We start from the raw sequence: 27939 nt of genomic DNA, 5'->3' as shown, positions 1-27939 counted from the left end.
TGGTACTTAACCTTCAGCTACTCCAAAAGACCATAAACTAAAAAGAGATAGTCATATAATGCATAAGAATAACCTCCAGGATAACCTCTCAATTCTGTTTGAACTCTCTCAGCCACTAAAACTTTATTTTGTCTCATTTCTCTCTTTCCCTTTTTGTCAAGAAGGCTTTCTCAGTCCTATGATGCCAGGTCTTGGCTCATCCCAGGATTCTGTTCCACGTTGCCAGGGAGATTTACACCCCTGGGAGTCATGTTCCAAATAAGGGGGAGGGCAGTGAGTTCACCTGTCACATTGGCTTAGAGAGAGAGAGAGGTTACATCTGAGCAACAGATTAGGTTCTCTGGAGGTGTGACTCAGGCTTAATAATCAGTAAGCTTCATTGAACAGATTATCATTTACCACTTTAAGACAACAGATTCTGCAAGTTTATTTGTATCTCTAAGCTATATCTAGTCTGTTCTGTTGCTCTGCCTGTATTGTTGTGCGTCAGTGCTATACGGTCTAATTACTATAGTTCTATAACAGGTTTTCATTTGGAGCAGATGTGGTCCTTCTTAATTACTCTTCTTCTGTATTACACTGGCAATTTTTAAAGCATTTTAAGCATTTTGTTTTAAGCTTCTCTGAAGTTAACCTGCCTACCTTTATTAAAACATCTTTATATATCAGAACAGATAAAATTTATAGATGAATTAAGGAATAATTGAGTTAAATATGTATATTGTGCATAATTCTTGTTTTGTGACTTTCAGTAGCATTCTTGATAAGATTTTTCCAAGATTTTCTTTTATTTTTATTGCAAATCTGATCTATTTCTCTATTGTATCTCCTAAACCAAAGGGTGATAAACTTTTTGTCTCAAGAGCCAGAAAGAAGATATTTTAAGCTTTGTGGGACATACAGTGTTATTTTGTAACTACTGAACTCTGCTGCAGTGGTATGTAAACAGCCATAAACTAATGAGCATGGCTTATTTGTTTCAATGAAACTTTATCTACAAAAACATGCACTGGTTCCAGATTTGGCCTTGGTTCAAAACAGTTTATTTTTTTCTTTAAACAATAAAAGCAACATTTAGTTTATCTAGTCTATGCCCTGCACTGATCTCCTCTAGTAAGCACTTTTTATGTTTAAAACTCGACTGAATAAAAGTAAAAAGCATACACATTAAGATAAGTCAGAGCATCTATCCATATTTTACAATTTTCTTAAAAGAAAAATAATTCTATTTAAATAGTGAGCTCAATTATCTTAAATAGAAAAAAATAATTCTATTTAAATAGACCAACTAGTGTAGCAGAAGCAGATAGGATTGAAGTTGCTTCAGTGGCACAACTGTCCAGGGTCCTGGAAACCTGGGGAGTTTCATCATTTTGGGCAACCTCAATTTCCATTCTCAGATGAATTATCTTTACATTCATACTCTCAATTTTCTTCCTAAGTCTTTCAGTAGGCATTTCGTTTTGCATCTAAAAGGGGGCATGGGAAGAGGAAAAAGTCAATTTTTAAAAATCTCCATTGTATCAAGAATCAATTTTTACTATCTCTATTTGACTTATAAAAGTGGTCTCTCATATTAGATCATGAGTGATTAACATTTAATGCAGGGACTATCTTTTGACCCAGCCATGAACTATAAGAGGAATCATCATTTACAATCTTACTAATATTCACCCACCATTAGGATTTTGCTGGGGTGCTAAGCCAGGCATGCAGACAAATGTTATAATCTGTTACAGCCAAAAACGCTGGTTAGAAAGGAGCCATTGGTCTAGATTGCACTAATTCTCAGCCTCATTTGGAATGGCTGACTACCTGTATATTAGAAATAATGGGAACCTCCAAGCTGATCACAAAATTGAATATAAACATTTTGAGTGCTCCTGATAATTGTTCATGACCTTGGCAAAGCAAACCAGTTGCTGCTTACATTAAACACATCTGGTTGCAATATCTACTTAATACAAAAGGAACTCTGTTTAACTTGGTTCCATGAGATCATCCTGGAATCCCACCTAAATATCAGCTCAAACTTTGAAGAGGTTACTTATATTTTCAAGTCCTTGAAGGGGCCAAAGTCATCCTGGACTTTCCAGAGTCTCAGTGTGGAAGAGAACAAGATTTCTTTAAAAATCAGAGAGATCAGTTTTAATGAATCAAATGTAATAAATGGCAATGGCGTTCTCTTTATGATTTTGCTTTAACCTTCATCCATCCCTTTCTGAGTAATCAAGAGAATGATATTCATTAACTGCCTAGACCCTCCCAGACTTACCGTCAGCGTATGATCCAGCAGCCTTTCCATCTCTCTCAAGTAAATATCTTTTTCCATCTCCAGCTTGTATCTTAGTTGGGCTATGTTTTCCTCGAGGCTCCTCTGAGCTGCCATCTGTTGTCGCTGCTCCTTCAGTTTCTGTCTTAGTAGCTCCTGCTCCTTCTCAGCTGCCTTCTTTTGGGCCCGCTCCGCTACCCTATAAAAATTTTGACAGAAGAAGCTCAGATTTGCACATGGCCTTGATCAGAAACCAAACAAAACTTAAAGGAAGGTGAGAAATCTTTTAAGACTCCCAGTGATCACACCGTCAAAAGCAGGTTTTAGAATGTGGTAGGAAGGGCCCCATCTGGCTAGTTGGACATACAAACACAAATTCTTCACTATTTTCAGAATATTTTAGCAGAGCATGTATTCCACGGGAGAAGCTACTTGTTCCAGGAAGCCCCTTTTGTTAGGTCAGAGGGAATGTAGCAACCTCCCTCCCCTGCTATGAGCTAAGCTTTCCAATGGTACCTGCTACTGCCTTTTCTGCAAGGGTGAGGCCTTTATCTGACTGCAGGATGGAGTTCTCTATTGCTGCCTGTGACTGCAGGAAGTTCTGGAGGACTTCATTCGCCTGGGAATAAAACAATAGCAAATTATTTATTTATTTATTTATTTATTTTTATTATTATTATTTTCTTATCCAGGGCAGTGGCCACTGTTCATGTGTGATCACTGAGTTCTTGAGGTGTGGCTAGTTGGAACTGAGCTGTGCTGTAAGGTCAAAACACATGCCAGACTTCAAAGATGCAGTACAAAAACAACGTAAAATAGAATGTAAAATACCTCATTAATATATATGGATATACTTTGCAATGCTAATACTCTTTTTATATTGGCTTAAAATATATTAATGAAATGAATTTCACCTGCTCTTTTTGTTTTTTTATGTGGCACTTAGAAAAAGTTGAAAAGTACAGAAATGTCTCACATCTATAATTTGCATTAAATTTCCATTGGAAAGGGCTGTTATGGAACATCGACTTTTTTTTTTTTTTTTTTTTAAAGGAAAGACAGAGAGAAGGAAGGAAGGATAGAAGGAAGGAAGGAAGGAAGAAAGGGAAACATTTTTAAACATTTTCTTGTTTTATTGTATTTTGTTTCTTTGTTTTTGTTACATGGGCTGGGGCCGGGAATCGAACCGAGGTCCTCCGGCATAGCAGGCAAGCACTTTGCCCGCTGAGCCACCGCGGCCCGCCCCAACATCGACATTTTTGTTTCATTCAAGTCACGTGTTTCCATAGTTTGAATCACAAAGGTAAAACTTGTGTATTTTAAATACTCAAAATATAGACGTTTCTAGATTAAAACTTGCAGTCTCTCCTCTGGCCCCAAACCCCCTTGTGGAATCCCTGCTGTCCATGTGTTCCTCTTTGTCTTTGAAAACATATTAATATACAAACATGTACGCAGAGGTACAGGTTAGGGGGTTGTCACTGCTTTGTTCAAGAACAAGATCAGACCACACCTACAATTTAGTAACTTGCTTTCTCCATCTAAGTATATCATGGAAACCTTTCTCTAGAGCCATTTAATATAGCAGGACTATTGAATCCATTCAGTGAAATGTCTTTACGGTTGTTTTATCTGCCAAAATATATTCTTATGCTATTTTTAAAACCACTCTGGAAGAACTGCTTATTGGATAAGATACAGGGTTTTCAAATGACAAGGTGTACTTGATAGACATCCAAGTATTTGTGAAATGCAAATGTGCTCGTTTCTCTTCTCTGTCTAATTCCCTGCAAACCTTCCCTCTGTGCTCGTGACTGAACTCAGCTTCCTGAGTGGGGCTTTCAGGGTTGGACACAGTTGAAAACACCACCATAATTCCCCGACTCCCCTCCTGCCACACTAACCGTCACCCATTCGGAGCTTCGTTTAGCTATTTGAGATTTAATATTTCTCTTTGCCCCCAAACATTCTAAAAGAGTGTTTCCACAGTCTTGAATCAGAATTGTACCAGTTAGTAAAGAATTTAGAGCAACACTGAGGAGATTAGTTATGCACAATGACATCTATCCATGTTACTTTTGCATCCTGCATAAAGCACACTAGTGAGAAAAAGCAGACCAAGATGGCAAAGGAAGATACTCCTGGGTTCTGTTGACCAACAGAACTTTTGAATAACAAACTAAAACTAGCACAAAGATCTTTCTCAGCATTCAGAAAATAGTTAAAGATTTGCAGTAGCTGGGCAAACACTGAATCAGGAAAAAGGCACTTTAAAACTAAAGGGAAATCTAATGGCACCCTTCATGACCTTTCCCTTACCCACTTCAAAGCTAAGTGGGGAGGCAGTAGGCACTCTCAGTGCAGGTCCCTGATCCCACTTCCAGATGAAACAGAGGAACCCTTATGGATGGACTGCATGCGTGTCTGTCTGTGCCAAACTGTCTAAAGGAAGTCTGAAGTAGTAGATCAGTACACTCATTACAGGCTTTTTATCCCAGACCATGTCCTGCATGTAGGGTGGCTCTTGGGACATCAGGAACATTGCAACAGAGTGATCAAGACTCAGGAATTTGGAGCAAAAGATTGGGGGTTTGGGAGCATCTAGTGTGGTGCCCAGGATCCAAGAAGAAAGACTGTTTCCTGGGGAAGGAGGTCATTAGGATCTGAGTAGACAGGGAATTTCTAGGGTGAAACTTGAAAGTCCAGGATGTGGTGCATATGTAGAAAAGACTGGGATGACCCTATAATTTTGCTCAGGCTGATTTTTAGATGCATTATTAGGTATTTAAATTTTAGAAGAGGGCTGTTAAGATAATCTGCAAAGATTGGGAAAGGTGTTTTATCCCCTTTTTATGGGGGAGGGGGGTACTTAGCTCTTGGCATTCAAATAATTTTGTCATAATAATAGCCGAATACAAAGACTTTTTAATAATTATCTTAAATACACTCAAATAGCCAAAAGAGAACCTGGACAAAGAACTAAGGAAAGTCAAGGAAAACAACAGATTAAAAAGATAAAAATAATTTTAATAAAGAGATAGAAATAATAAAAAAGGAACCAATCAGAAATAGTGGACATGAAAACCACAGTTAACTGAAAATTTTAAAATTCCCTGGAGAGGATCAAGAGCAGATTATAGCTGGCAAAAGAAAGAGTCAGTGAACTTGAAGATAAGACTGTAGAAATGATGCAGTCTAAGGAGTGACAGTAACAAGAATGAAAAAAGGGGGTGGGCCACGGTGGCTCAGCAGGCAAGAATGCTCACCTGCCATGCCAGAGGACCCGGGTTTGATTCCCTGTGCCTGCCCATGTTAAAAAAAAAAAAATGATAAAAGGTGAACAGGGCCTAAGAGACCTTTGGATCACCATCAAGTATAGCAATATATGCATAATAGGAGTCCCAGACAGAGAATAGAGACAAGGACAGAGGGAATATTCAGAAAAATAATGACTGAAAAATTCCCAAATTAAACCAAAGATATGGACACACACATCCAAGATGCCCAACAAACTACAAATACGATAAATTCAAATACACCTGTACCAAGACACAACATAATCCAACTGATGAATGCTAAAGAGAAAGAGAGAATCTATCTTGAAAGTCATGAGAAAAGCAACCCATCTGCAAAGGGAGCCTCCATAAGATTAAGTGCTTAATTTCTCTTCAGAAACGATGGAGGCAAGAAGGCAGTGGGGTGACATATTTAAAGTCTGACATATTTAAAGACATATTTAAAGTTTGGCATAAAAATGCCAAACAAAAATCCTATATCTGGCAAAACTGCCATTCAAAAATGAGGGAGAGATTATGACATTCCCAAATAAATTATAACTGAAAGAATTCAACACCACAAGACTGTCTCTACATGAAATATTAAAGAGGGTTAGTCAGGTTGAAAGGAAAAGACACTAGGCAATTGATCAAAGCTGTATGAAGAAGTAAAGCTCTCAGGTAAAGGTAAACACATGGGTAAATGTATATGCTGATACTATTGTATTTTTGTTCATAACTCAACTTTCTAGTTCTTACAGGATCTAGAATCCAAACACATAAAAATGAATCATAAATTTATGATTTTGAACACAATTAAACAGGCAAGAACTGTCTGAAGCAATATTTTGAAACTCTGGAAGTCAGAAGAACATTGTACAGCATCCAGGGAAGAATGGAGGAATTGGCTGTTATATACAGAAAAGAACAGTAAATTACTATCTCCACACAGTGGCTTCCAGCACCATCCCCCACTCTTGTGGCAGGCTGACGTGGTATCAAGTCCTCAGCTAGCTTGGTGGTGACATAAATGGACATAAAAATCCACTTCCCCAAGACCAAGGGTAGGCAGAGCCAATCACAATTCATGGCTATTGATTAGCAACTTTGGCTTGTTGGGGACCAGCTCTGAGGGTAGCTACTGTTTCAACCCATTCTGGACAAAAGCAGCAGTGGCCATTGCTTCAACCTGCCCCAGCTGGGGCAGAAGAGACTTAAAAAGGCTAAGCTACCTCAGGGATGTTGGGGACAGTTGGCTGAAGGGCTGCATATGCTGGCAGGCTAAGAAAACTCAGCTTTGGGAAATCAGGGAAGAAACTCCTGGCATCCTTACTGATCCCCTCCATAAGGTACTTTGCAACAGGTCTGTGCCCGCTTCATGGTTCCCTGACCTTGATTCAGCTGGGAAGACTAACTTGGGAAAGCCCTCTTCAGCATGCCCTTCCTCCCAGACTTTGCCCTCAATGCAAAAGCAGCTTGACACAATGAAAGGAGTGGAAATATAGATGTGGGCAGACAGGACAAAGGCTTTCTGACTTTAAAACGTACACCAATAAAATGGATAACTTAGATGAAATGGACAAATATTTAGAAACACACAAGCTACTAACATAAACTCAAGAAGAAATAGAAGATCATAACAAACTGGTTGCTAGTAAAGCAACTGAATCAACAATAAAAAACCTCCCAACAAATAAAAGTCCAAGACCAGAGGACTTCTCAGGGGGAACTCTATCAAACTATTAAAGAAGAATTAACTCCAATTCTTCTTAAACGCTTTGAAAAAATTGCAGAAGAGGGAACACTCTTTAATTCATTCTGCATGGTCAACATCATCCTCATACCAAAGCCAAATAAAGATATCAAAAGAAAATAACATTACAGACAAACAACATCTCATATGAACAGAGATGTAAAAATCCTCCATGAAATACTAGCAAACTGAATCCAACAGCGTAAAAAAAGAATTATACACCACAGTCAAGTGGGATTTATCCCTTGTATGCAAGGTTGGTTCAACATAAGAATATCACCATGTAATACATCACCTTCACACAATGAAGGAGAAAAACCATTTGATCATCTCAATTAATTCACAAAAGGCATTTGACAAAACCCAGATCCCTTCTTTTTTAATGTTTTTATCCACAAATGTTCACACACATACATTCCATACATGGTGTACAATCAATGGTTCACAATATCCTCACATAGCTGTGCATTCACCATGATCATTTTTTGGAACATTTGCATCACTCCACAAAAAAGTAAAAAAATATATATATCATATCCCTTACCCTCCCTCTCATTGACCACTAGTATTTCCATCTACCCAATATATTTTACCCTTTTTCCATATTATTATTTATTTATTTTTTAATCCATATATCTTTTAACTCATCTGTCCATACTTTGGATAAAAGGAGCAACAAACACAAGGTTTTCACAATCACATTGTAAAAGCTGTAACATTATACAATCATCTTCAAGAATCAAAGCTACTGGAACACAGCTCAACAGATTCAGGTACTTAACCTCCAGCCACTCCAATACATCATAAACTAAAAAGGGATTTCTATATAATGCTTAAGAATAACCTCCAGGGTAACTTCTCTAACTTGTTTGAAATCTCTCAGCCACTGAAATTTTATTTTTTCTAATTTCTCTCTTCCCCCTTTTGGTCAAGAAGTCTTTCTCGATCCTTTGATGTCAAGTCCTGGCTCATCTCAGGAGTTCTATCCCACACTGCCAGAGAGATTTATACCCCTGTGGGTCATGTCGCACGTAGGGGGTAAAGCAGTGAGTTTACCTGCCAAGTTGGCTTAGAGAGAGATGTCATATATGAGCAACAAAAGAGGTCCTCTGGGGAGGGAGTGGTGACTCATAGGTATAATTTTAAGTAGACTTAGCCTATCCTTTGCAGGAATAAGTTTCATAGGAGCAAACACCAAGATCAAGGGCTCTGTCTAAATTGATTTGGTTTTCCCACTGCATGCACGTATATCAGAAATTCTTCAAATGAGGCAGCTGAATACTTCCTCCTTTCTCTCCAGTTTCCCAGGGGGACTTTGCAAATACTTCTATCTTCACTGCCCAAATTTCTCTGGGATATATCGGGGTATCATATTAACCTGAACAAAGCAACAAAATGTCATGTCTAATTCAAGAGTCCATGTATTTATGGTGTTCAACTAAACTGACCATACAAGTTAAATTAGGAAAATGTACTACTCAAAATATAAATTTTGCACCAAATAAACATCTCTCCCTTTGGTCTACCTTAAAATATGGATATATCATCTTTACCCTGTATTCTGATTTACTTTAGTTCTATCCAAATCAGCTTCATTTATATCTCTCACCAAAGTCTGGTCTCTTTTTCAATTTTTTAAATAGCTTTTTAGTAGCAGAGCATAGCTTCAGAGATCTAACTATGAGTCTCAGGTGTCACATAAATATCCAAAGTTTCTAGGAATGATCAGGTTATAAACAAACAGCTCAATCTCTCAGAATTTAGAAATAACAGTTACAACTCCTGAATATATGTGACTGCTGTAAGAGCTTACAATCTAAGACCCTTCGCAATAAGCCCTAACCTGATAACTAATTTTCTCAGCTTCAGATCACCAAGTTTTTATATTATAGTTAGTTCATATGATTGAGGCATGACATTATTTTTGTTCTTGACATTTCTTTCAACATGTGGTCCTTAAGGATCATACACCTAGTTGCATGCCTCACAATTTCATTACTTCTTGTGGCTGCTCAGTAGTTCATTGTATGTAAACACCATAGTTCCCCCTTCCATTTCTCAGTCATTGTACCCTTAAGCAACTTCCATCCACTGGGAATCATGAACATTGCCACCATAAACACTAATGCCAGCATCCCTTCTTGATAAAGACACTTACAACAGTAGGAATAGAACCTGCATGCCAGAGACCTGGGTTTGCTTCCTGGTGCCTGCCCATGTAAAAAAAAAAGAAGAAAGAAAGAAAAGGCATCCAAACTGGAAAGATATAAAACTTTCCCCATTTGCAAATGACATGATACCCTGTAGAGAAAATCACAGCAAACTTTTACATGAATTCATAAAAATGGTGGGGTTACAAGTCAACATTCCCAAATCTGTGGTGATTATATACACAAGCAATGAACAATTAGAATAAGAAAATTTTTAAAATTCCACTCACAATAGCAACAAAAGAATAAAATATCTGGGAATTAATCTAACCAAGTATGTAAAGGGTTTGTACACAGAAACTACAAAACGTTGCTAAAAGAAATCAAAAGAGACCTAAATAAATGGAAAGACAGTTTGTATTCATGAATTGGGAGACAAAATATCATTAAGATGTTAAATACAACGCAGTCCCAATTAAAATTCCAACAATCTTTTTTGCAGAAATGGGGAAGCCAGTCATCAATTTTATACAGACGTGAAGGGGCCCCATATAGCTAATGCCATTCTTAAAAAGAAGGTTGAAGTAGGAGGACTCACACTTCTGATCTCAAAACTTATTACAGGACTTCCGGAAAAGATGGCGGCTTAGTAAGACGCGCGGGTCTTAGTTCCTCCTCCAGAAAAGCAACTAAAGAAACAGAAACAACACGAAACAGCTCCCGGAGTCACCACAGAGACCAAAAAGACAGCGTACCCCATTCTGGAACAGCTGAACGGGCAGGGAGAATCTGCTGCGGTGAGATACCCGAGGGGCGCACGTTTTCCTGGCCGGGGCAGCTGGCGACTGGGGTCCCCTCCACGCATGTGGCTCCCCGGTCTGACTGGGAACATTGGATAGCGGGGCCCTCCCGTCACGCTTGGCATCTCGGGCCAGCTGGGCAATTTGGACCCGCACTCCCCCAAGCCGCGGCTAGCGACCCCCGCCTCCATGCACGGTTTCCCGGGCCGACTGCCCTGCAGACAAACGACCGCCACGAGCACCACCTACTGGGCAGGAAAAGAAAAACAGAGCCCACAGATTCCACAGAAAAACCTTTCAACCAGCTGGGTCCCACACCCAGGGAAATCTGATCAAATGCCCAGACACCAGCAGAAAATAATGGATGACGCTCGGAAAATTGAAGATATGGCCCAGTCAAAGGAACAAACCAATAGTTCAAATGAGATACAGGAGCTGAGACAACTAATACTGAATATACGAACAGAAATGGAAAAACTTTTCAAAAACCAAATCAATAAATTGAGGGAGGACATGAAGAAGACATGGGCTGAACAAAAAGAAGAAATAGAAAATCTGAAAAAACAAATCACTGAACTTGTGGGAGTGAAGGACAAAGAAGAAAAAATGGAAAAAACAAGGGATACCTACAATGGTAGATCTAAAGAGACAGAAGCTACAATTAGTGAACTGGAGGATGGAACATCTGAATTCCAAAAAGAAACAGAAACTATAGGGAAAAGAATGGAAAAACTTGAGCAGGGAATCAGGGAACTGAATGACAATATGAAGCGCACAAATATACGTGTCGTGGGGGTCCCAGAAGGAGAAGAGAAGGGAAAAGGAGGAGAAAAACTAATGGAAGAAATTATCACTGAAAATTTCCCAACTCTTATGAAAGACCTAAAATTACAGATCCAAGAAGTGCAGCGCACCCCAAAGAGATTAGACCCAAGTAGGCATTCTCCAAGACACTAGTTAGAATGTCAGAGGTCAAAGAGAAAGAGAGGATCTTGAAAGCAGCAAGAGAAAAACAATCTGTCACATACAAGGGAAACCCAATAAGACTATGTGCAGATTTCTCAGCAGAAACCATGGAAGCTAGAAGACAGTGGGATGATATATTTAAATTACTAAAAGAGAAAAACTGCCAACCAAGACTCCTATATCCAGCAAAATTGTCCTTCAAAAATGAAGGAGAAATTAAAACATTCTCAGACAAAAAGTCACTGAGAGAATTTGTGACCAAGAGACCAGCTCTGCAAGAAATACTAAAGGGAGCACTAGAGTCAGATACGAAAAGACAGAAGAGAGAGGTATGGAGTAAAGTGTAGAAAGAAGGAAAATCAGATATGATATATATAATACAAAAGCCAAAATGGTAGAGGAAAATATTATCCAAATAGTAATAACACTAAAAGTTAATGGACTGAATTTCCCAATCAAAAGACATAGAATGGCAGGATGGATTACGACCCAGCAATACCACTGCTAGGTATCTACTCAAAGGACTTAAAGGCAAAGACACAGACGGACATTTGCACACCAGTTTTTATAGCAGCATTATCTACAATTGCAAAGAGATGGAAACAGCCAAAATGTCCATCAACAGACGAGTGGCTAAACAAACTGTGGCGTATACCTATGATGGAATATTATGCAGCTTTAAGACAGACTAAACTTATGAAGCATGTAATAACATGGATGGACCTAGAGAACATTATGCTGAGTGAGTCTAGCCCAAAACTAAAGGACAAATACTGTATGGTCCCACTGATGTGAACCGACATTCGAGAATCAGCTTGGAATATATTAATGGTAACAGAGACCAGCAGGAGGTAGAAACAGGGTAAGATAATGGGTAATTGGAGCTGAAGGGATACAGACTGTGCAACAGGACTAGATACAAAAACTCAAAAATGGACAGCACAATAATACCTAAGTGTAATGTAGCTAGGTTGGAACACTGAATGAAGCTGCACCTGAAATATGGTTTTTTGTTTGTTTGTTTGTGTGTTTGTATCTTTTGTTTTTGTTTTTTTTCTTTTTCCTTTATATATATATATTTTATTAGTATTATTATTTTAATTCTCTTCTCTATATTAACATTCTATATCTTTTTCTGCTGTTTTGTTAGTTCTTTTCCTAAATCAATGCAAATGTACTAAGAAATGATGATCATACATCTATGTGATGATACTAAGAACTACTGAGTGCATGTGTAGAATGGAATGATTTCTAAATGTTGTGTTAATTTCTTTTCTTTTTTTGATTAATAAAAAAAATTAAAAAATAAAAAAAATAAAAAAAATAAAAAAAAAACTTATTACAAACCCACAGTAATTAAAACAGCATGGTACCTGCTCAAGGACAGACATGTAGAATAATGGAATCAAATTGAGAGCTCAAAAATCAACCCTTACATTTATGGCTAATTGATTTTTACAAGGATACCAATTCCACACAATAGGGAAAAAACTGTCTTCAAGAAATTGTGCTTGCATTGATTGTACACCATATATGAAATGTCTGTATGTTTTGGTCCGTCAATGAAAAGAAAAAAGAAAAAAAAAAGAAATAATAATAAAGGCAACTTAAACCACAGCTTGTCTCATTAAATATTTGCTGAATAAAAAAAAAAGGTATAAAACTGTCAAAAAGAAAAAGAATCAAAGCAACTGGAATATAGTTAAACAGTTTCAGGTACTTCCCTCTAGTCATGCCAATACACTAAAAAAAAAGTGCTCGGAAAACTGAATCCCCATTTTCAAAAAAGAAGGAGGCCCTCTATCTTTCACTGTATATATAAATATACTCAAAATGGATCAAAAGACCTAAATATAAGAGCCATAACTATCAAGCTTCTAGAAGAAAACATAGGGAAGCATATTCAGGTCTGATATTTGGCAATGGTTTCTCATGCTTTACACCCAAAGCCCAAGCAACAAAAGAAGAAAACAGATAAATGGGAACTCATAAAAATTTTTAAGTTTTGTGCATCAAAGGACTTTATCATGAAACTAAAATTTCAACCCTCTCAATGGGAGAAGACATTTGGAAAAAATAAGAAAAATTATGGTACCTGAAAAAGATTTCCTTTCCAGAATATATAAATAATTCTTTCAACTTAAGAACAAAAAGACAAATCAATTTTTAGAAGTGGACAAAAGACCTGAATGGACATTTCACCAGAGAACTTATACAAATAGCCAGGAGGCACATGAAAAGATGCTCAACATCACTAGTCATCCAAAAAATGCAAATCAAACCATGAGATACCATTGCACATCCACTTGAATGGCTGCTATTAACAAAATGGAAAATAACAAGTGCTGGAGAGGATGAGGAAAAATAAAAACACTCATTCATTTCTGGTGTCAATCTAAATATTGCAGCTGCTGTGGAAGCCAGTTTGGAGTACCTCAAGGAACTGAATATAGGGTTACCATATGACCCGGCACTCCCATTAGTAGACATATACCCAAAATAATTGAAAGCAAGGACTCAAACAGATATCTGCACAACAACGGTCATAGCACTATTATTCACAATTGCCAAAAGATGGAAGCAACCTATGTGTCCACTAACCGATGAATGGATACATAAAATGTGGCATATACATACAAAAAGAGTATTATCCAGCCATAAAAATGAAGTCCTGATATTTGCAATTGCATGGATGAAGTACTGAGATATCATGTTGAGTAATATAAACCAGACACAAACAGACAAATATTGTATGATCTCACTGATTTGAAATAATTTGAATGAGCAAACCCAAATGTCAGAATCTAGAATATAGGTTATCAGGGATGGAGTGGAAATGGCAAATAGGAAGTTAAGGTTTAAAAAATACAAAGGTCTCTGAATGATGGAAATGTTTTTGTAATGGATGGTGGTGACTATAGCTCAAAATTGACAGCACTAAAATATACAGATCTGAATGTGATTAAAAGGGGAAATATTAGATTGAATATGTGGTAACAAAATAAAAATTTAAAAATAATTCCATGGAAAAATAAATTTAAAAATCCATGGGGCTACACTACCCAAATAGTGACCCCTAAGTTAAACCATGGATTGTCATTATAGTACAATTATATAAATGTTCTACCATCAATTGTATCAAATGTTCTGTACAAATGCAAGGTGTGGTAGTTAGGTTCAGGTGTCAACTTGGCCAGGTGAAGGTGCCTAGTTCTTTTGTTGTGGACGTGAGCCAATGGTACGTGAATCTCATCTGTTGCTCATTACATCTGCAGTCAGCTAGGAGGCGTGCCTACTGCAGTGAATAATGTTTGATTTAATTGGCTGGTACTTAAATGAGAGACTCAACATAGCACAGCCCAAGCAGCTCAGCATACCTCATCTCAGCACACGTAGCTCAGCCCAGGCCTTTGGAGATGCAGAAAGAAATCACCCCGGGGAAAGTTGTTGGAACCCAGAGGCCTGGAGAGAAGATCAGCAGAGACCATCCTGTGCCTTCCTGCATAAGAACCTCAGTTGAAAGCCAGCCGCCTTTCCTCTGAAGAACTAACAAAATAAATTCCCTTTTATTAAAACCCAATCCATCTCTGGTGCATTGTATTCCAGAAGCTAGCAAACTAGAACACAAAGTGTTAATAATAGTGTGGTATATGGGAATCCTGTAGTTTAAACATGATTGTTCCAAAAACCCACAACTTCTCTAATAAAGAAAGAAAAAAAATTTCAAATCAATAAACTAATCTCATACCTGCAAGAACCAGAAAACTAACAAACTACATCAAAATTGAGAGCAGAAAGGAAACAAGATTAGCAATAAGTGAAACAGAGAATGGGGGGAAATAAAGAGGTAATCAATGAGACCAAAAGTCAGTTATTTGAAAAACAATCAATAAAATTAACAAAATTTTAGCTAGAATTACAAAGAAAAAAGAGAGAAGGGAAGAAAAAAACAAAAATCAGAAATAAAACGGGGGCATTGTTAGTGTCCTTACAGAAATTAAAAAAACATTACAAAAACATTCTGTGAATAACCGGACACCAACAAATTAGATAACCCACATAAAAAGAACAAATTCCTAGAAACACACGTTCCTTAAACATACCTGAAAGGAAAGAGAAGATCTCAATAGAGCCATAACAAGCAAAGAAATTGGATTTGTAATCTAAACCAACTCACAAGGGAATGTCTGAGACCTGATGGTTTCATTGGTGAATTTTACCAAACATTCCAAGGAGAATTAATGCAAACTTGCTCAAACTCATCCAAAAATTGAAGAGATGGGAGAGCTTCCTAGTTAATAATATGAAGCCAGCATCACCCTCATATCAAAGCCAGATAAAAATATTGCAAGAAAAAAAATTTGTACAATATATGTGATGGTTTAAAGTTGTATGTACCTCAGAAAAACAATATCTTTAAAGTTAAGCCATTTCTGTGGATGAAAATTCATCGTGGAGGACCTTTCGATGAGGCTACTTCAGTTAAGGTGTGACCTACCTCATTCAGGATGGGCCTCGTTCCTATTACTGGAGCCCTCTATAAATGGAATGAATACAGAGAGAGAGAAAACCACAGAAGCAAGAAACAGAAATCAACGAGAGAAAACCACAGAAGCAAGAAACAGAAATCAACGAAACCCAGAAGCGAGAAGGAGAGACCAGCAGACACAGCCACGCGACGGAGGAGACACATCGCTGGCAGCCAGCCTCAGAACACCAGTCACGAAGAAAGCACCACCTTCATGATTTAGACATTTTCACAGGCTCAAAGAGTAAGTTAATACATTCCCATTGCTTAAGCTGAACCATTTCATCATATTTGCTTCAGCGACCTAGGAAACTAAAACAATCTCCCTTATGAAAATAAATTTTTAAAATCCTCAAAAATATGAGCATAATACCTTAAAATTTACATCACACTCCTCTCCTTTGGAAGGGTTCTAGGTGCCATCTTCCCAATGTAAAAATACTGTTCTCCCCTTCCACTGCCTGGATATGTAAACTTGAGCAAGTTATTTAGTCTCCCTATGCCTCTCACTTTACTGTGCAAATGTGGGGAATAGGGGAAATGGGTCATAATATTGTTGGAGAATTAAATTAAAGTCTTTAAGGAAAGAGCATAATAATACACCTGTCATACAGGCAAAAAGTGTTCAGTATGTCCATTTTATTAATATTATTATGATTAAACTCACTATCACCATTGTAGTCTAAGATCACAGATTTATAGCATCACAATTTTAGACAAAATTGTCTATTTATTTGGCTCACTCTTACCTTAGATAAGCGTCATGTGCAGAGATTCCCACTTTTACTTGAAAATCTTTGGCACGTGGCACAATGCCTGCTCAATAATTTGAGAAAGGAGTGAATAATTTCTATTCTTTCTCTTTTAAGTTTCTGATACCCATACTTTCTCATGAGGAATGAAAATTTCTGCTCTCTACAGAAATAAATAGTAAACAGTGAAATTTCTGCTCTCTACAGAAATAAATAGTAAACAGTGAACATTAAAAGCTAAAGGTATACTTTATGTTATGAGAGTCCAATGCTCTCTATTCCCCATAAGTGCTGCTGCTCTCAGGATTTCAGGAGAGCCCCTTGACTCTATCCTGTCAACTTTCCCACGATCCTTTTCTTCCTCACCTTTCCTCCTTTCCTGGAAACCTGCCAATATTGATGTAAAATCCTTTTCTTTGGTTCTATGTAGAGATTGTAGCCTCCAGGGACACAGAAAGTTCCCGCTGAAATCTTTTCCATCAAAGGCTCTAAAAGGCGATCTAGTATAGCCTGACAGTAATCAATAGATGCCTTCTCATTCTGCAGCATGAACTCCTCTTTCTTATTTTTTTATGATTTCCTACAAGGGAAATGGAGAGGCAGGTCACCAAAAGACAAGAACCTGTGAGATCAACTTTCAAAGAATCTAGTAGCAGAGATGAACTAACTGCAGGCCTTTGGGGAAAAGAATTACAGTGAAATAGGGCATGCGGTAGGTCAGATTCAGGAGTTCGATTTACTCCCGACTCTGAAACTCTCTTGACCTCCCGCGGCTGGGCTTCGGGTCCCTCATCTTTGCGATGTTAGGGTTGCAGTGCATAATTTCTATAGTTCTTAGCGGCTGCAGTGTTCCGTGAATCTATCTTCAATAAAATGACAAAACTAAAAGCAAAATAAATATAAAGAATGGCCCAAGATATTCTTCCCAGAGAAACAGCATTGCTAGACATGGGAGTGAGTGCACAAGAAGTGTGGCCAGAAGACTACTAACTCCGGGGAGCTCTGTGCGGGTTTTGGAACCATGCTGGCATTCACTTAAGAAAGAATCAGTGCCGATTTTAATTGAGGGACTGGACAGATTCTGAATTAATTTCCCAACCTTTGGAGGTAAAAAGAGAGAAATTTTGTCCTCTATAATTCCCTCATGAGTATTCAGACTATTTTAACCTGAAGGCTAGATGAGCCATGGGGTCAATTATGTGGATGTCAGGCATTGTTCCAGAAGGGCAGGTTTCGGAAAGAACAAATGCTAAGGAAAAGTACCATTAGTGTCTTCTGGAACTCCCGGTTGTCATCCTTGAAAGAGTGCCTCATAAAGACTGCAATAGCTTCCCTCTCACAGCCTGTGTGGACATCCAGCAGCTCCTGGAGCGTGTCTGTGGGGAACGTCACTCTCTGCACCATCTGCTCCTTGTAGTAGTGTTCAGCTGCCTTCTGCACGGCCGCTGAGTTCTCAAACTGCACCAGAGTTACCACCGCGCTCTCCAAACAAGGCACCGCTCCACTCTTGATGGCATCCACGTAGGTCACCACCAGAGTGCCTAGCCCTGAATGAGGCAGTAAATTTAGGGATAAATATCAGGTTCTCACTCAACAGGATCCAACATTCTGAGATTAAGAATCTAAAACCTCACACACACTTACACACACCCTTACATATTTCTACTATTATCACCTTCGTTTTCTATGATCATGTTCCCTTTCCTGTTTCTTAAAAAAATAAGAAAAAAATTAAATAACAATCCTCATCTAACATAACCAGGGGTGTCAGGGAAAGATGATTTCACTTAACTCAAATTCAGATGAAAACGGACTATACAGCTAAATAGGTGAGGCAGGATAATTTAGGCAGTATTTATTTCTAGTTCTTAAGTTTTGAAGGGACTCAAAGCTAGTACTTATTTTGGACTGCTTTAAACTCAGAGAAGAAAACTTCTCAAATAAAATTTCTCTGAGAAAGCAATGTTTCTATTTTTGTAATAGCTAGTGATTTTGCAATCAATGATGGGGTGCCTCATGTATGTGAGCCCAAGGCATCAATGAAAATATCTGGTGTTCTGGAGAGGAATTTGTCAACCCCATGAAGTGAGATAATTACAAAATTACACACATTTCTCTTAAGGTTTTGAATATTCTACATAAACTTTCACATATAAAATGATACAAAACATGGAGGAAAATGTATTATAATTAAATATTTGACACCTGCTACATGTTAGACCACACAATATACGATCTTGTAAAAGGAAACTCACGATTTCCGGTGAACTTGACTCCCCCACTGAGCGTCTTAGTCCTTGCGTGGGTAAAGATATACGAACAGAAATTATTTGATTGTTCCTGAAATTTAGGATCCAGTTGGTTTTCTAAGACATATTCAAGATGGGCTAGGAGCTCTTTTTCATATTTTGGCCGGTCAAAGACAAAACACTTCCTTTTTGGAAAAAACTGCTTGATGCACTCTCGAGATTGGTTGGAATTCTTAACATTGGGATTCTCGCCTAAGGAAAAGGAAAAATAGAGGTTAGAGTAAGCACAATCTTGGACCAAGACAGTTGAAGATTTTTCTGACTAGGGATTTTCAACATTTGAAGTTTGCTACACTTAAGGACCTCCTATAATATATTCATTGAATAACTTATGATAGATCAAGCTTATATTAGTGAATCTCTCTGGAGAGAACTATTGAGAAACGTTTGCCTCAGGTACAGACACCTATGCTGGTAATCTCAGAATGAAGCATGATGCCTAGATTATTTGATGTTATCAAATCATGAATGAATTAATGGTCAATATCAGTTTCTGGTCTATCCTCACCCATGCTAGAAGTAAGCTGTCAGACCAAAGTGAAGAGAAGATATAAACAAGGATATTGGAACAATGATTAGCATAGGACAGATGACCCTTTGTTCAACTAATGAAAAATTTTTTCAGCAATACAAACAAGAATTCCCACACTACAAGGTATTTTTCAATAGAAACATCTGAAGACTAAGCACTACCCACATGCAATTTGAACAACTCACCACTACTTTAGAAGCTCATTGATTTTATCAGCAACCCACTTAAAGGAAATAGGAAAGTACAATGAAAGATTTGGTAGATAGTGACTGTGCTGGTTTGAAAATATTTATGTACCCTAGAAAAACTGTGCCTTAAATCTAATCAATCTCGTGGAAGTACCAGCTTCTTCTAATCCCTATTCAGTAGTGTAGTTTGGGAATTTGATTATCTCCACAGAGATGTGACTCAATCGATTGTGGTATTAAACTTAATTCGGACTAAAGAAGAAAAGGAAAAAGACACAACTTCAGACCCTAACTATTCTAAACAACAAACTCTCTCCGACCTTTCTCTATTCCCTCTCTCTCACCCTAGCTACACAGGAGCATGAAAATCTCTTAAATGTGCAGTTGTGTGTCTTCCAGGTGGCCTAATTACCACAAAAGAAGATGTACTGAGCCAAGTGATCCTAATCACTCCAGTAAATCCCTCACCCATCTCAAACCAAACCAACCTAAGTACAACCTCAGTAAATCACTGACCCCATCCAGGTGAACCATCTCTATCGTCCAGTACTTTTCCTTAAACCCACTCACAGCCCTTAAAAATGAATGTAATCAGACTTCTAGTATATCAGATTGGAACAATCGGCAGAAACTAGAAGAGTCATGTTTCTCAAAACTATGGAAAATATTCAAAGGGTTGTAGTAAATGGGCAAGAAAACACAGCTTTAAAAATGGTAGGAGAAGCTTGTGATGCTCTTGCTGGCCCCTCCACCCACTCCCTGGCCTGGTGTATTGCCTGGCTGTGCTCACAGTATGAATCCTTGGGCCTCTCCCAAAGAAATCTAGAACAACCCTTAAGCATTATGTGTACACTAGGTTGCCTGTATGTTAGTCCCAACGTATTTTGTGTTAACATGAAAGACTGAACCAGGAAACTCATCTCTGACTTGACCTCCCAGAACTTTCCTGTAGACAGAAGCAGCTTACAGACAGCTGAAGCATTGTAAGAAACAATTAAGTCAGAGTGGACTGGGGCAAACATGACCTGCTTTAAGTCATAAAATAAAGCACCATGCAGAGGGGGAGAAAGTCTATTTTAGAGAGAGTAGAAGAGGTATTTGCATTCCTGTAAATAGATGAATTCTTAATACCATGAGCAAGCCCAAGCCCAGAACAAGACACAGACTCGGAAAAGGAGGAAGGATCCTGCACTTCATATTTGACTTGGGCTGAGCTTTTTGATAGGAAGGCAACTCTGAAAGACAGCACCAGCCAATGCAGAGCCAATTTGAAAAGACTTAAAGGTGCTTTTTGCATTAATTTGTTTTTGTTAGCTATTGGCACTCAAGGAAATATCTGTCATATTTTTCAGTTTGTGAATGCTGCCAGAATGCAATATACCAGAAATGGAATCGCTTTTATAAAGGTGATTTATTAAGCTACATGTTTACAGCTCTAAGGTCACAAAAATATCCAAAGTAAGGCATCCAGAGAAAGATACCTTGACTCTGCAGAAAGGCCGATGTCTGTCACATGGGAAGCCACGTGGCTGGCATCTGCGTACTCTCCCAGCTTCTGGTATCAAATGGCTTTCTCAGCCCTGTGGATCATTCTGGCTTCTGGCTTCTGGCTTGCTTAGCATCTCATGGGAAGGCAGATGAAGATGTCTGTTCATTGCTGAATCTACAAACGTCCATGACTAGGTATCTCTTCCTTGTCAGCACACCAGGAGTCTCCAAATGTCTATGTCACTTCTGGTTCCTGTCTATGTTCTGTCAGCTCTCTCAGCTCCTGGAATCTCCTGGGGTTTCTGCTTTTCCAAATATGTGTGTCTGCATCTGCATTTAAACTTTCTTCTAAATATTTCCCCGTGTTGGCTCTTTTAAGGACCTCAATAAACTAAGTAAGATCCACCTTGAATGGACAGGGTCACATCTCCATCTAATCAAAAGGTCCAACCCACAATTGGCTGTATCACATCTCCATGAAAACTATTCAAAGTTTTTACCCTAAACAATAGGTCTGCCCCAATGAGATTGGATTAGGAAAAAGAATATGGCTCTTCTGGGGTACGTATCTTCAAACCAGTACATCTGGATATAAAGTTAAGAAACAGACAGCTCAGGGAGCTAAATCCAAGAGTTAATACTTTAAAATACTATGGTGCTGCTTCAGCAGCACATATACTAAAATTGAAACTATATAGTGGCCCTTGTTCAAGGATGATACACAAATCAAATAAACAGGAAATTATGGCCCATCCAAAGGAACAAGATAAAAACACAGAAACCATCATTGAAAGAGTTTGGACTTTAGATATCAGGGCAAAAACTTTTACAACATGATACTCAACGTGCTCGGGGAGATAAAGGGAAACAGGGGAAAAGAACAAAATGATATCAGAAAAATAATGAATGAACAGTGTGATAATCATATTAAAAAAGTATCAAGAAGAAATACTGGGCCGGCCTTTCTCGACTTCGGCGCTCGGGTCTTGGGGTCCCGGGTTCCTCAGCACACCCAGCTTCAGCCGCCCCCGGAGCCTGCCTCCAGTCCTTCGGAAGTCCCGGCGCCAGCCCGGGCCCTTGGCTGGGAGGATGACGGAGCTGCAGTCGGCACTGCTACTGCGAAGACAGCTGGCAGATGTTTTCAGTCCCACTTCTCACTACTGACCTTCCTCGTACGACGGTCACTGAACTGGCGCCTCTCTGGGGTTCCACCCAGAAGATTAGCCTCCCTTCTTCGCTGCAGCCCCCTCTACCATTAAAAAAAAAATCTCAGGACTTCCTGGAAGATGGCGGCTTAGTAAGACGCGCGGATCTTAGTTTCTTCTCCAGGACACCTACTAGGGGAGTAGAAACGATACAGAAAGCGCCCAAAGCCACAACAGAGATAAAAAAAGACAGCGTACCCCATCCTGGAACGGCTGGCTGGCTGAGAGAAGCAGCTCGGGTGAGATCGCCGAGGCGCGCGCGGGCCTTACCGGGCGGGGTGGCAAGCGGCCGGAGTTACTCCCTTCCCCCTTCCCGGGCCGGCTGGGAGAATTGGAGAGGCGGTCCCCTGAAACAAAGACGGCTGGCGCCCACACCACGCGCAGCCCCCGGACCAACTGAGAGAATTGGATCGGAAACCCCCAGGCCGCGGAGAACGGTGACGGGTGGGGGAGGCCCCTTCCAAACCCGTGACTCCCGGGGAACGTGCACTCTCTCGGGTGGGCCGCTGCCGCTGGCGCCCTCCCGCCACGCTTGTTGCCCAGGGCCGACTAGGAAATTCGGACGGGCTCTTTCCCTGGCTGCTGCGACCAGCAACCCTCCCTGAGTTCGGACCCCGGGCCGGCTCAAGCCGTTCGGCTAGCGAACCCCCAGGACGGCGAGAGTTTTCCAAAGTTTAAGGTCCCACAGCACCTTTTACTGGTGGGACCCGCAGACAAACGGGTGCCACGAGCGCCACCTACTGGGCAGGATAAGAAAAACAGAACCCAGAGATTTCACAGAAAAATATTACAACCTTGCTGGGTCCAACACCAAGAGAAATCTGAATAAATGCCCAGACGCCAGCAGCAGAAGATAACTGTCCACGCTCAAAAGATTGAGAATATGGCTCAGTCAAAGGAACAAACCAATAGCTCAAATGAGACACAAGAGCTGAGACAACTAATGCTGAATATACGAACAGAAATGGAAAACCTCTTCAAAAATGAAATCGATAAATTGAGGGAGGACATGAAGAGGACATGGGCTGAACATAAAGAAGAAATAGAAAAACTGAAAAAACAAATCGCAGAACTTATGGAAGTGAAGGATAAAGTAGCAAACATAGAAAAAATAATGGATAGCTACAATGATAGATTTAAAGAGACAGAAGATAGAATTAGTGAATTGGAGGATGGAACATCTGAATTCCAAAAAGAAACAGAAACTATAGGGAAAAGAATGGAAAAATTTGAACAGGGTATCAGGGAACTCAAGGACAATATGAAGCGCACAAATATACGTGTTGTGGGTGTCCCAGAAGGAGAAGAGAAGGGAAAAGGAGGAGAAAAACTAATGGAAGAAATTATCACTGAAAATTTCCCAACTCTTATGAAAGACCTAAAATTACAGATCCAAGAAGTGCAGCGCACCCCAAAGAGATTAGACCCAAATAGGCGTTCTCCAAGACACTTACTAGTTAGAATGTCAGAGGTCAAAGAGAAAGAGAAGATCTTGAAAGCAGCAAGAGAAAAACAATCCATTACATACAAGGGAAACCCAATAAGATTTTGTGTAGATTTCTCAGCAGAAACCATGGAAGCTAGAAGACAGTGGGATGATATATTTAAAATACTAAAAGAGAAAAACTGCCAACCAAGACTCCTATATCCAGCAAAATTATCCTTCAAAAATGAGGGAGAAATTAAAACATTCTCAGACAAAAAGTCACTGAAAGAATTTGTGACCAAGAGACCAGCTCTGCAAGAAATACTAAAGGGAGCACTAGAGTCAGATACAAAAAGACAGAAGAGAGAGATATGGAAAAGAGTGTAGAAAGAAGGAAAATCAGATATGATATATATAATACAAAAGGCAAAATGTTAGAGGAAAATATTATCCAAACAGTAATAACACTAAATGTCAATGGACTGAATTCCCCAATCAAAAGACATAGATTGGCAGAATGGATTAAAAAACAGGATCCTTCTATATGCTGTCTACAGGAAACACATCTTAGACCCAAAGATAAACATAGGTTGAAAGTGAAAGGTTGGGAAAAGATATTTCATGCAAATAACAACCAGAAAAGAGCAGGAGTGGCTATACTAATATCCAACAAATTAGACTTCAAATGTAAAACAGTTAAAAGAGACAAAGAAGGACACTATATACTAATAAAAGGAACAATTAAACAAGAAGACATAACAATCATAAATATTTACGCACCGAATCAGAATGCCCCAAAATACGTGAGGAATATACTGCAAACATTGAAAAGGGAAATAGACTCATATACCATAATAGTTGGAGACTTCAACTCACCACTCTCATCAAGGGACAGAACATCTAGACAGAGGATCAACAAAGAAATAGAGAATCTGAATATTACTATAAATGAACTAGACTTAATAGACATTTATAGGACATTACATCCCACAACAGCAGGATACACCTTTTTCTCAAGTGCTCATGGATCATTCTCAAAGATAGACCATATGCTGGGTCACAAAGCAAGTCTTAACAAATTTAAAAAGATTGAAATCTTACACAACACTTTCTCGGACCATAAAGGAATGATGTTGGAAATCAATAATAGGCAGAGTGCCAGAAAATTCACAAATACGTGGAGGCTCAACAACACACTCCTAAACAACGACTGGGTCAAAGAAGAAATTGCAAGGGAAATTAGCAAATACCTCGAGGCGAATGAAAATGAAAACACAACATATCAAAACTTATGGGACGCAGCAAAGGCAGTGCTAAGAGGGAAATTTATTGCTCTAAATGCCTATATCAGAAAAGAAGAAAAGGCAAAAATTCAGGAATTAACTATCCATTTGGAAGAACTGGAGAAAGAACAGCAAGCTAACCCCAAAGCAAGCAAAAGGAAAGAAATAACAAAGATTAGAGCACAAATAAATGAAATTGAAAACATGAAAACAATAGAGAATATCAATAAGGCCAGAAGTTGGTTCTATGAGAAAATCAATAAGATTGATGGGCCCTTAGCAAGATTGACAAAAAGAAGAAGAGGGAGGATGCAAATAAATAAGATCAGAAATGGAAGAGGAGACATAACTACTGACCTCACAGAAATAAAGGAGGTAATAACAGGATACTATGAACAACTTTACGCTAATAAATACAACAATTTAGAGGAAATGGACGGGTTCCTGGAAAGACATGAACAACCAACTTTGACTCAAGAAGACATAGATGACCTCAACAAACCAATCACAAGTAAAGAAATTGAATTAGTCATTCAAAAGCTTCCTAAAAAGAAAAGTCCAGGACCAGATGGCTTCACATGTGAATTCTACCAAACGTTCCAGAAAGAATTAGTACCAATTCTCTTCAAACTCTTCAAAAAAATCGAAGTGGAGGGAAAACTACCTAATTCATTCTATGAAGCCAACATCACCCTCATACCAAAACCAGGTAAAGATATTACAAAAAAAGAAAACTACAGACCAATCTCTCTAATGAATACAGATGCAAAAATCCTCAATAAAATTCTAGCAAATCGTATCCAACAGCACATTAAAAGAATTATACATCATGACCAAGTAGGATTCATCCCAGGTATGCAAGGCTGGTTCAACATAAGAAAATCAATTAATGTAATACACCATATCAACAAATCAAAGCAGAAAAATCACATGATCATCTCAATTGATGCAGAGAAGGCATTCGACAAGATTCAACATCCTTTCCTGTTGAAAACACTTCAAAAGATAGGAATACAAGGGAACTTCCTTAAAATGATAGAGGGAATATATGAAAAACCCACAGCTAATATCATCCTCAATGGGGAAAAATTGAAAACTTTCCCCCTAAGATCAGGAACAAGACAAGGATGTCCACTATCACCACTATTATTCAACATTGTGTTGGAGGTTCTAGCCAGAGCAATTAGACAAGAAAAAGAAATACAAGGCATCAAAATTGGAAAGGAAGAAGTAAAACTATCACTGTTTGCAGACGATATGATACTATATGTCAAAAACCCGGAAAAATCCACAACAAAACTACTAGAGCTAATAAATGAGTACAGCAAAGTAGCAGGTTACAAGATCAACATTCAAAAATCTGTAGCATTTCTATACACTAGTAATGAACAAGCTGAGGGGGAAATCAAGAAACGAATCCCATTTACAATTGCAACTAAAAGAATAAAATACCTAGGAATAAATTTAACTAAAGAGACAAAAAACCTATATAAAGAAAACTACAAAAAACTGCTAAAAGAAATCACAGAAGACCTAAATAGATGGAAGGGCATACCGTGTTCATGGATTGGAAGACTAAATATAGTTAAGATGTCAATCCTACCTAAATTGATTTACAGATTCAATGCAATACCAATCAAAATCCCAACAACTTATTTTTCAGAAATAGAAAAACCAATAAGCAAATTTATCTGGAAGGGCAGGGTGCCCCGAATTGCTAAAAACATCTTGAGGAAAAAAAACGAAGCTGGAGGTCTCACGCTGCCTGACTTTAAGGCATATTATGAAGCCACAGTGGTCAAAACAGCATGGTATTGGCATAAAGATAGATATATCGACCAATGGAATCGAATAGAGTGCTCAGATATAGACCCTCTCATCTATGGACATTTGATCTTTGATAAGGCAGTCAAGCCAACTCACCTGGGACAGAGCAGTCTCTTCAATAAATGGTGCCTAGAGAACTGGATATCCATATGCAAAAGAATGAAAGAAGACCCATCTCTCACACCCTATACAAAAGTTAACTCAAAATGGATCAAAGATCTAAACATTAGGTCTAAGACCATAAAACAGTTAGAGGAAAATGTTGGGAGATATCTTATGGATCTTACAATTGGAGGCGGTTTTATGGACCTTAAACCTAAAGCAAGAGCACTGAAGAAGGAAATAAATAAATGGGAACTCCTCAAAATTAAACACTTTTGTGCATCAAAGAACTTCATCAAGAAAGTAGAAAGACAGCCTTCACAATGGGAGACAATATTTGGAAATGATATATCAGATAAAGGTCTAGTATCCAGAATTTATAAAGAGATTGTTCATCTCAACAACAAAAAGACAGCCAACCCAATTACAAAATGGGAAAAAGACTTGAACAGACACCTCTCAGAAGAGGAAATACGGATGGCCAAGAGGCACATGAAGAGATGCTCAATGTCCCTGGCCATTAGAGAAATGCAAATCAAAACCACAATGAGATATCATCTCACACCCACCAGAATGGCCATTATCAACAAAACAGAAAATGACAAGTGCTGGAGAGGATGCGGAGAAAGAGGCACACTTATCCACTGTTGGTGGGAATGTCAAAGGGTGCAACCACTGTGGAAGGCAGTTTGGCGGTTTCTCAAAAAGCTGAATATAGAACTGCCATACGACCCAGCAATACCATTGCTAGGTATCTACTCAAAGGACTTAAGGGCAAAGACACAAACGGACATTTGCACACCAATGTTTATAGCAGCATTATTTACAATTGCAAAGAGATGGAAACAGCCAAAATCTCCATCAACAGAAGAGTGGCTAAACAAACTGTGGTATATACATACGATGGAATATTATGCAGCCTTAAGACAAGATAAACTTATGAACCATGTAATAACATGGATGGACCTAGAGAATATTATGCTGAGTGAATCCAGCCAAAAACTAAAGGACAAATACTGTATGGTCCCACTGATGTGAACGGACATTCGAGAATAAACTTGAAATATGTCATTGGTAACAGAG

General features: G+C 38.7%; 1 protein-coding gene across 1 annotated transcript in view; it reads right to left on the bottom strand.

The window, feature by feature from the left end:
* Window positions 1-1271: 1271 nt before the first annotated feature.
* Window positions 1272-27939, bottom strand: part of LOC143649106 (guanylate-binding protein 6-like) — a 123834-nt gene continuing 97166 nt past the window's right edge. The window contains 7 exon segments of the mRNA XM_077119354.1: window positions 1272-1469; window positions 2276-2466; window positions 2789-2891; window positions 16863-17060; window positions 17062-17076; window positions 17760-18043; window positions 18752-18997. Coding sequence (XP_076975469.1) covers window positions 1272-1469; window positions 2276-2466; window positions 2789-2891; window positions 16863-17060; window positions 17062-17076; window positions 17760-18043; window positions 18752-18997 — 1235 coding nt within the window.

Source organism: Tamandua tetradactyla, chromosome 11 (assembly GCF_023851605.1).
Source record: "Tamandua tetradactyla isolate mTamTet1 chromosome 11, mTamTet1.pri, whole genome shotgun sequence".
In the NCBI taxonomy this organism is placed as follows: domain Eukaryota; kingdom Metazoa; phylum Chordata; class Mammalia; order Pilosa; family Myrmecophagidae; genus Tamandua; species Tamandua tetradactyla.
The sequence above is the reverse complement of the archived record's forward strand: the minus strand, read 5'-3'. Positions and strand labels throughout refer to the sequence as shown.